General features: G+C 44.2%; 1 protein-coding gene across 1 annotated transcript in view; it reads left to right on the forward strand.

The window, feature by feature from the left end:
- LOC128362334 (phosphatidylinositol 3-kinase regulatory subunit gamma-like) overlaps positions 1-7904 on the forward strand; it is a 278822-nt gene extending 270918 nt beyond the window's left edge. The window contains exons 7-13 of the mRNA XM_053323076.1: positions 424-522; positions 852-1032; positions 2343-2468; positions 3098-3417; positions 6066-6140; positions 6502-6672; positions 7706-7904. Of these exons, the coding sequence (XP_053179051.1) occupies positions 424-522; positions 852-1032; positions 2343-2468; positions 3098-3417; positions 6066-6140; positions 6502-6672; positions 7706-7904 (1171 nt within the window). The remainder of the gene's footprint in view (positions 1-423; positions 523-851; positions 1033-2342; positions 2469-3097; positions 3418-6065; positions 6141-6501; positions 6673-7705) is intronic.
- Positions 7905-9306: the final 1402 nt, after the last annotated feature.

The raw sequence follows: 9306 nt of genomic DNA on the forward strand, positions 1-9306 counted from the left end.
GCCTGCCGCCACTGATGATTGGAGGCAGGCGTTTTAAATGAACACCATCTGTGTGCACGGATCACTGCATCAAGTCAAACACCACCACCTCTTCTTCCTCCTCCTCCTCCTCCTCCTGCTGCTGCTCTTCTTCTTGTTCTTCTTCCTCCTCCTCCTCCTCCTCCTCCTCCTCCTCCTCCTCCACCTTCACCTCTTCCTCCTCCATCCCTTCTCCTCCTTCTCTTCTTCTTCCTCCTCTTCTTCCTCCTCCTCCATCTCTATCCCTTCTCTTCCACCACTTCGTCGTCGTCCTCCTCCTCCTTCTCTTCCTCTTCCACCTCTTTTTCCTCCTCCTTCTCCTCCTCCTACTCCTCCTCCTCCACCACCACCTCCTCTTCCTCCACCTCCTCCTCACCCTCTCTCTGCTGTGTGTTTTATCTTCAGGGAGGAGGTGAACGATAAGCTCAGAGACATGCCTGATGGGACTTTCCTGGTTCGGGACGCCTCCACAAAGATGCAGGGTGACTACACGCTCACACTGAGGTAACAGCACTGCACAGATACAGGTTTTTTGGGGGGTGGTGGGGGTAGTCGGGGGGGTTTATGGGGGCTGGAAGGAGCGCTAGATTACTTCTCAGGCTCTACTTTTATGCAGCCATTCCTCTAGTTAACTACAGATTGAGGGCAAATCATGTGTTGAGAAGCGTTTTGCCTACGCAGCATAGTGGTAAATTGGAGCAAATGGCCCACTGCACTGGAAATAAAGAGTGCTTGATGAGGGACTGAGTCACTCCAGGATGCTTTTAAACACGATTTCTCGACACTGTAAAGCTTTTTTTTTTTAAATATGGCTTTTCTTTGTGTTTTTTTAGGAAAGGAGGCAACAACAAGCTGATAAAGATCTACCACCGAGACGGGAAGTACGGCTTCTCGGACCCGCTGACGTTCGGCTCGGTGGTGGAGCTCATCAGCCACTACAGACACGAGTCTCTGGCTCAGTACAACACCAAACTGGACGTCAAGCTCATGTACCCCATCTCCCGCTTCCAGCAGGTCGGCACACACACACACACACACACACACACACACACACACACACACACACACACACACACACACACACACACACACAGAAAGACACACCTGTAGTGCCGCTTCTCACCTTTAAACTTCAGCTCTCAGTACTTTAAGTTAATTTAGATACAGATTCAGTACCTAAATTATCTTCTTCATAGTTTAATTTAACAGACAGCAGCCAGGAAGTGTTATTATTGACCTTTTATTTTGAAAGAACAAACGTATAAATCAAACACATGTTAGCTCCCAGTATATTTTATAAAGGGTTAGGGTTAAATTCACACATTCACAGCTGGAAACTGCCCAGTAAAACCAGTCTGATGTGCTGGACAGACTGGTGCTTTGCTCAATGGCACCTCAGTAGTGGTAATGAATGAGGGTGGGGATAGTTACATCCCTCCCCACCCCCCCCACCCAGATCCCAGTAAAAATGAGTTATAGGAAAGATAACAAGCAATTCTTCCCTTTTTTTAAATGTTAAATCATCACCTCATCTCCTCCTCCTCCTCACTATTCTGTCTTTAGTTGATTTAAATTCTTCATTGATGACATTTTTTATTTCTTTTCACTTTTATTCTTCTAGAGATATGAGTCATCTCTTTAGGAGCCTTCCCAACTAATGAGGCTATGTTTAGTTTACCTGATTTGTTTTGCAGGAATATAATTAAGTTTGTTTGAGTTATGTCTAAAGTCATTAGCTTTCCCCCCCTCTCCTCCCTCCCTCCCTCCATCCCTCGCTCCCTCCCTCCTTCACCTCGTGGCTCCTCTCGCTGGGTGTTTCCACTCCTCTCCAAAGTGCAGCGGCAGCAGGATCTCCGCTCGCTGAAAGATTGCCCCCGCTGGCCGCCGCCGCTGCTCCCTAAATAATTGCACACACATCTGCGGTGTCAAAGGGCCCGCCGTTGCATTTATTCCCCTTCCTCCCTCCCTCGTTCTTCACTCGTTTGCCCCGGCGAGTCATTACTCAGAGCGATGCAATATCTCCAACCACACACACACACACACACACACACCTTCTCTTCCCTTCCCTTTCTAACCCGGGGCATTGTGGGTGGTTTTTTATTAACGAGCCTGCTCAGAAGTCATAGCTCAGTAAGCAGAATCAGGGGTGAAAGGACCAAACACACACACACACACACACACACACACACACACACACACACACACTTCTCCCCCTTCCCTGTCCTTAATTACAAAAAGCTCGTCATTGTTTCACATCTCATAATCCTGTTTCCTCGTCCTCTAACGCTCTTCTTCTTCTTCTTCTTCTTCCTCTTCTTCCTCAGGACCAGCTGGTAAAGGAGGATAATATTGACGCTGTGGGGAAGAAGCTGCAGGAATACCACAATCAGTACCAAGAGAAGAGCAAAGAGTACGACAGACTGTACGAAGAATACACAAAGACGTCGCAGGTAAGCAGATATTCACGCTTTCAGACCATAGACTGTATAAAAGAAATGGACATATCATCCGTGACGTCACCCATTGGTTTGTGGGCTGCTGCTCGGAAGCCAATAGTTTCGGATCTAGGCAGCGCCATCTTGAAAATTTCAGGTGCATGCTGGGAAAAATAAAAACACGGATTCTACTTATATGGGCATGAGGTGGAGCCATGGGCGGAGCGGGGAGGTTGCTATGGTTGCGAGGGCTGGATCTCGAGGACATTGGTCAATCAACCTGTCAATCAGGACGTAGCCACGCCCTAATGCATACCCTGCTTTATCGTCACATATAAAATCAGGGAGGCCAAAATGTCCCAAATGAACATCATACTGCATTGAAGAAGGCTTTAAACTAGCGATTGAGACCATAAACACATTTTGAAAACGTTTACTGAGGTTAGAAATCAAGTGAGAAGTTGGTGAATTCTCCATTGACTTGTATAGAGACGGTCGCCCCCTGGTGGCCTTTTGATAGAATGCAGTTCTAAGTTACTTCCGCGTTGGCCTCATTTCAGAGGACCAGAACCCCCCGCCTGTTTCAGATTGTACTTTAGATGTTTCTGACACTCACCTCCTCTTCTTCTTCTTTCGTCCTCCAGGAGATCCAGATGAAGCGGACGGCCATCGAAGCCTTCAACGAGACCATCAAGATCTTCGAGGAGCAGTGCCACACGCAGGAGCGCTACAGCAAGGACTACATCGAGCGTTTCCGGCGCGAGGGCAACGACAAAGAGATCGAGCGGATCATGATGAACTACGAGAAGCTCAAGTCTCGGCTCGGAGAGATCCACGACAGCAAGGTGCGGCTGGAGCAGGACCTGAAGACACAAGCCATGGACAACCGCGAGACGGACAAGAAGATGAACAGCCTGAAGCCTGACCTCATACAGCTCCGCAAGATCAGGGACCAGTATCTAGTGTGAGTATAGAGAGAGAAAACACTGTGAGGACACGAGAGAGGAGAGTCCAGGACACGCTCAGTGGTTTAAATAGACTGAAACTTATTGATGAGCTTCGGTTCTTTAATAAAATCATAATCTCACATGATCCTGGATCTGTAGTAAAACATGACACACAGTTAGAAAGCCTCTGTGGAGAGCTGTGTTGATTTAAAAAGAAAGAAGAAGACACATGACTGAAAAGCATGTTTGCCTTTAGAGAGAAGGAGAAGTCTAAATACTGAAACCTGGACTAAAGGGAAAAGGAGCTGTTCAGACTCCTAAACCCTTTAAATGACACCATACATTTATTTTTCATAATGGATTCATCATTTTTGTCTCTAAAAATCAAGAAAATAATGAAAAATATTCCCAAAAGCACCTAAAGTTTGTGTAAGATCAGCTGTAAGAAACTCAAAAATATACAACAGAGAACAGCAGCAAATCTGCACATTGCAGAAAGTTGGAAAGCAGTCAATTAATCAATCATTAACTCCCTATTTCTTAGTTAAACAGAGTAGAAGACTCCAGATTAAAGGACCAGTCTGTCAGATATATTACAGAAAGTTTGTGTCCAACCAGCTTTAAGAAACTCACAAATATTCAACTTGCTGTAAAATGATTTAAAAACTGATAAAAGCAGCAAATCGTAGAAGCTGGGAAACGTTGTTCTTCTTCCTTCATGAATGATTTAATCAAGCATCACAATTTCTCCAACTATCCACTGCTTGTATCTCAGTTTAACTCCAGAAGTTCAACAGCTACAGATGCTGTTAAGTCCTGGTTGATATGACCCATTAAAGGACCAGTCTGTCAGATTTAATGGCATCCAGCAGCCAGTTTGCTGTCTGTTCTGTGGAAGGAAGGAAAGGAGGGAGGGAGGAAGGAAGGAATGGAGGAAAGATGGAAAGGGAGGAAGAAGGAAGGTAGGAAGAAAGAGGGAAGGGAGGGAGGGAGGAAGGACGGTAGTAGGGAGGAAGGAAGGACAGTAACAGGGAGGAAGGAAGGACAGAGGAAGGAAGGGAGGAAAGATGGAAGGACGGGAGGAGGAAGGAAGGATAGGAAGGGAGGAAGAAAGAGGGAAGGAAGGAAGGACGGTAGCAGGGAGGAAAGAAGGACAGAGGAAGGAAGGAAGGGAGGAAAGATGGAAGGAAGGGAGCAGGAAGGAAGGGAGGAAGAAAGAGGGAAGGAAGGAAGGAAGGAAGGACGGTAGCAGGGAGGAAGGAAGGAAGGAAGGAAGGAAGGAAGGAAGGAAGGAACAGTCAGAACAGCGAGGGTCAATCTGACCCTGGAGGACGACACAAAGGTTAAGAGACAGTAAAACAGCAGCGAGGAGGGAGATCTATTAGTGGGTCAGAAATACACAAATTCAGAGAAAAGTTAGAATATGAATAAAGTTAATAAATCATCTTGTGACTCGTCCAGCAGTTATTAATAACCAGGGAGTGACTGTTTTCAGCTAATCCAATCATATAGATATTAACCAGATAGATAGATAGACCAGTGAATGTGAAGCAGCTCAATGACAAACTGGAGGTGACTGTAACCCTCTCTTTCCTCCCTTCCTTCTTTCAGTCATCCATCCCCCTTCCTTCCTTCCTTCCTTCCTTCCTTCTGTCCTTCTTTCCTTCCTTCCTTTCCTTCCCCATCTTCCTCCCTTCCTCTGTCCTTATTTCCTTCCTTCCTCCGTCCTCCCTTCCTTCCGTCTGCCTTCCTCCCTCCCTACTTGTCTTTCTTTCTCCCTCCCTCCCTCTTTCCTTCCTTCTTTCCTCCGTCTTTCCGCCATTCTCCTTCCTTCCTTTCCTCCTTCTTTCCTCCGTCCTCCCTTCCTTCCTTCCGTCTGTCCTTCCTCCCTCCCTCCTTGTCTCTTTCTCCCTCCCTCCCTCTTTCCTTCCTTCTTTCCTCCGTCTTTCCGCCATTCTCCTTCCTTCCTTTCCTCCTTCTTTCCTCCGTCCTCCCTTCCTTCCTTCCGTCTGTCCTTCCTCCCTCCCTCCTTGTCTCTTTCTCCCTCCCTCCCTCTTTCCTTCCTCCTTTCCTCCGTCTTTCCTTCCTTCTTTCTGCCATCCATCCTTCCTTCCTTCCTTCTTCCTTCCTTCCTTCCTTTCCTCGAGGACAAGAGGAGAGGGTTAAGAGACAGTAAAACACCACCTATTACATCTATTAGTGTGTCAGAAACACAAATCCACTAAAACCTCTGAATGAATAAACTTAATAAATCATCTTGTGACTCTTCCAGCAGTTATTACATCACATTATCAGTTATCTGAAAACTCAATTATAAAAACGGTTTATAGATTAAAAATAACCAGAGAGTGACTGTTTGCCTCTAATCCAATCACATCGATATGAAGCAGATAGATGAGCCAGTGAATGTGAAGCAGCTTTAATGAGGAACTCTTTGCTCCAGTTTAGTTTGATTTCTGAGAAACTTCCTCTGTCCATTCTACCAAGATCTCTCTCTCTCTCTCTCTCTCTCTCTCTCTCTCTCTCTCTCTCTCTCTTAAATTCGATTTGTTGAGTCTCATGCATCTTTTTAAACCTCGAGACTCTTCTACACTGATTCCTAGTTGTAATATTAATGGCTTTTCTCTCTCTCTTTCTCTCTCTCTCTCTCTCTTTTTTTCGACAGCTGGCTAAATCACAAAGGAGTTCGACAGAAACGAATTAACGACTGGCTGGGAATCAAGAACGAGAACACTGACGAGTGAGTTTCCTCTTCTTCTTCTTCTGTTTCTTCTTCTGCTTCTTCACCTTCTTATGTTTCTTCTTTTGTTTCTTCTACTTCTCCTTCTTCTATTTCTTCTGTTTCTTCTTCTTCTGCTTCTTCTTCTTCTTCTTCTGCTTCTTCTTCTTCTTCTTCTGCTTCTTCTTCTTCTTCTTCTGCTTCTTCTTCTTCTGTTTCTTCTTCACCTTCGCCTTTTTCTCCTTCTTCTTCTTCTTCACCTTCTTCTTCTGTTTCTTCTTCTTTTCTTTTAGCTGATAATGAGATAAAACAGTGTTGTATTATCATGAAGTTAAGTTCCTATCTTCTCTCTCTGACTATGTAACCTTGCGTGTGGAAGCAGAGGCTACTTTGTGACCGAGGAGGACGAGAACTTGCCTCACTACGACGAGAAGAGCTGGTTCGTTGGAGACCTGAACAGGACGCAGGCCGAGGAGCTGCTGATCGGGAAGCCGGACGGAGCGTTCCTCATCCGGGAGAGCAGCAAGAAAGGCTGCTACGCCTGCTCCGTCATGTGAGTACAGCTAGAGTACAACATCTGGAATCTCAATAACATGGAAAACAAGCAAATCACACAATTTCAAAAAGTCTCATCCTCGTTAAGAAAGAGTTAGCAGGTAGCATTTATCACTTCCTGTTTCATTGTTAGTTAGCAGAAATGGAAAGAGACATTAAGTTATTACTCTCAATCACAGTCAGAGGACACATTGATTGATTTGAACACTAACAGAGAAGATTTGTGTTTCCTCTTCATCATTAAAATCTCCTTAGAGGATAATTAAAGGAAATAACTTGATACAAGCACTTAAGGTTTTAGTTAGTTGTGTTTATAGTTTATAAGCAGCGCCAGAGTCATTTCCTTTTCTTTCTTTTTTTTTTAAAGAACTGCACTAGAAGATACTCTTTATTATAGGAAACTTTATTCCCTTAAGACTCCAAAGAAGTCTTAAATTTTGTATAGATTTAATAATTTCTGAGTGCAAGGACTTCTACTTTTAGACTCTTGTCAAAATTAACAATTCAAAGTAAATTATAATTAATATATTAATATTAATATAATTATAATAGTTTTGAGATCGTTTGGCCCCTAAATCGTAATCACGATCAAATTTTGATTAATTGAGCAGCGAGAAGGAAGGAGGAAGGAAGGGAAAATATGGTGTGCAGGAAGGGAGGAAAGATGGGAGGAAAGATGGAAGGAAGGAAGGGAGGGAGGAAGAAAGAAGGAAGGTAGGAGGGAGGGAGGGAGGGAGGAAGGAAGGTAGGAGGGAGGGAGGGAGGGAGAAAGGAAAAGAGGAAGGGAGGAAGAAAGGAAGGTAGGAGGGAGGGAGAAAGGAAAAGAGGGAAAGAAGGAAGGGAGGAAAGCGAGAAGGAGGGAGGAAGGAAAAATATGGTGTGAGGGCAGCAATGGAAAATACTAAACTAAAGAAAGGGTGGAGATAATCCTTCATTAATCGTACTCGAGGTTAAAAGTTCAATTAAATTTAGATTTTTGCCATAATGACCCATCCTCTAATCTGTATCTCTCTCCTCTTCCTCCTGTGTAGCGTTGAAGGCGAGGTGAAGCACTGCGTCATCTACAGCACTCCTCGAGGCTTCGGCTTCGCTGAGCCTTACAACCTGTACAGCAGCCTGAAGGACCTGGTGCTCCACTATCACCAGACCTCCCTGGTGCAGCACAACGACTCGCTCAACGTGCGCCTCGCCTACCCCGTCTACGCACAGATGCCCTCCGGACGCAGATGAACCCCCCCCCCCCCTCCCCGGAAACCCCCCTCGGACAAACTTTACCCCCTCCCTCCATCCATCCATCCATCCCTCCTCCACAAATATCACCACAAATATAGACAAGAAAAGCAACTTCTCTCCCTCTCTCTACCTTCTTCTTTTTGTTGCTTTGATTTGGAGAGAGGAGGAGGAAGAGGAGGAAAAGGAGGAGGAGGAGGAAGGAGGGGGGATCCGCCGAAATACAAACCCAGACACCAGACCCCCTTCTTCCTCCCCCCCCCCCTCCCCCAACCGTTGTTTTAAAAAAAAATAGATAGATAGAAAAGATTTAAACACTTGCTGCAACACACACGTCAGCCACCTTTTTGAAGTTATATATATTTTTACATGAACAATTTCGGAGGGCATTCTTTCTAAAGACTGCTTGATTTGCACAAGGAAGTTTTAAATGTTTGTGAATGTGAAAAAAAAAATTAATAATAATAATAATAATAATAATAATAATAATAATAGACGACCGAAGGAAAGAAGGAAAAGGAAGGAAGGAAGGAAACGAAGGAGGAGACGTCAAGAGTTTCAGGTTGACCCGCTGCTACCTAAAACTCCAGCTCAGACTTTTTTCTTCTTCTCTTTTTTTTTAATTTTTGTTTTTTTTTTACCCAGAAACCAACACGAATGACGACGAGAAACAACTAAACATTCCCATTTTTCCACCTCAGACCACGCCTCCTTTTTTTTTTTTGAAGTTTTGTGGTTTAAAAAAATACAAGAAAAGGAGGAAATGATTGATTGATTGATTGATTGATTGATTGATGATGATGTCATGTGTTGTGTCCCTCTCTCTCTCTCCGTAACGATAAAAGCAAAAATAATGTAGCATAATAACGAGACAACGGACACTTTTGGTTTTTGTTAAAGTGTTCCTCCATGTAGACTGCTGCTGAGGGGTTTTAAGGGTTTTAGGGTGGGGGAGGGGGTGGGGGGTTGAGAAGGGGGGAGGGGGGGGGGACAGTTTTTAAAGTCTTTTAAAGAAGGATAAAAGGCTTGCTTTTATACTAACTGTAGAGTTTATCTGTTTTGTTTTTTGTTTTTTGCTTTGCTGGAATTGGTTTTCTTTTCTTTTTTTTATTTGTTGGTTGGTTTTTTTGTTTTTTCTTTGCCAATTGTGTAAAAATGGCAAAACGTCACCGATCAGAACCAGAGACCAAAGTTGATGTTGAGGAGGAAGAGGAGGAAGAGGAAGTGCATTTTCTTTTTTTAAGTTTGTCCTTTCTTTTTGTGAATGGAGGAAAAAAAGAAAAGAGTGCATAGTGTGTTTTTTTTTTTTTTTTTTGAGGAACCACACATAAAACTGAGTTTAGGGGCCGCCCAAAAAAAAGAAGAAGAAGAAGAAGCACTTAATAATAATAATTAACCCCCG

Source organism: Scomber japonicus, chromosome 7 (assembly GCF_027409825.1).
Source record: "Scomber japonicus isolate fScoJap1 chromosome 7, fScoJap1.pri, whole genome shotgun sequence".
NCBI lineage: Eukaryota > Metazoa > Chordata > Actinopteri > Scombriformes > Scombridae > Scomber > Scomber japonicus.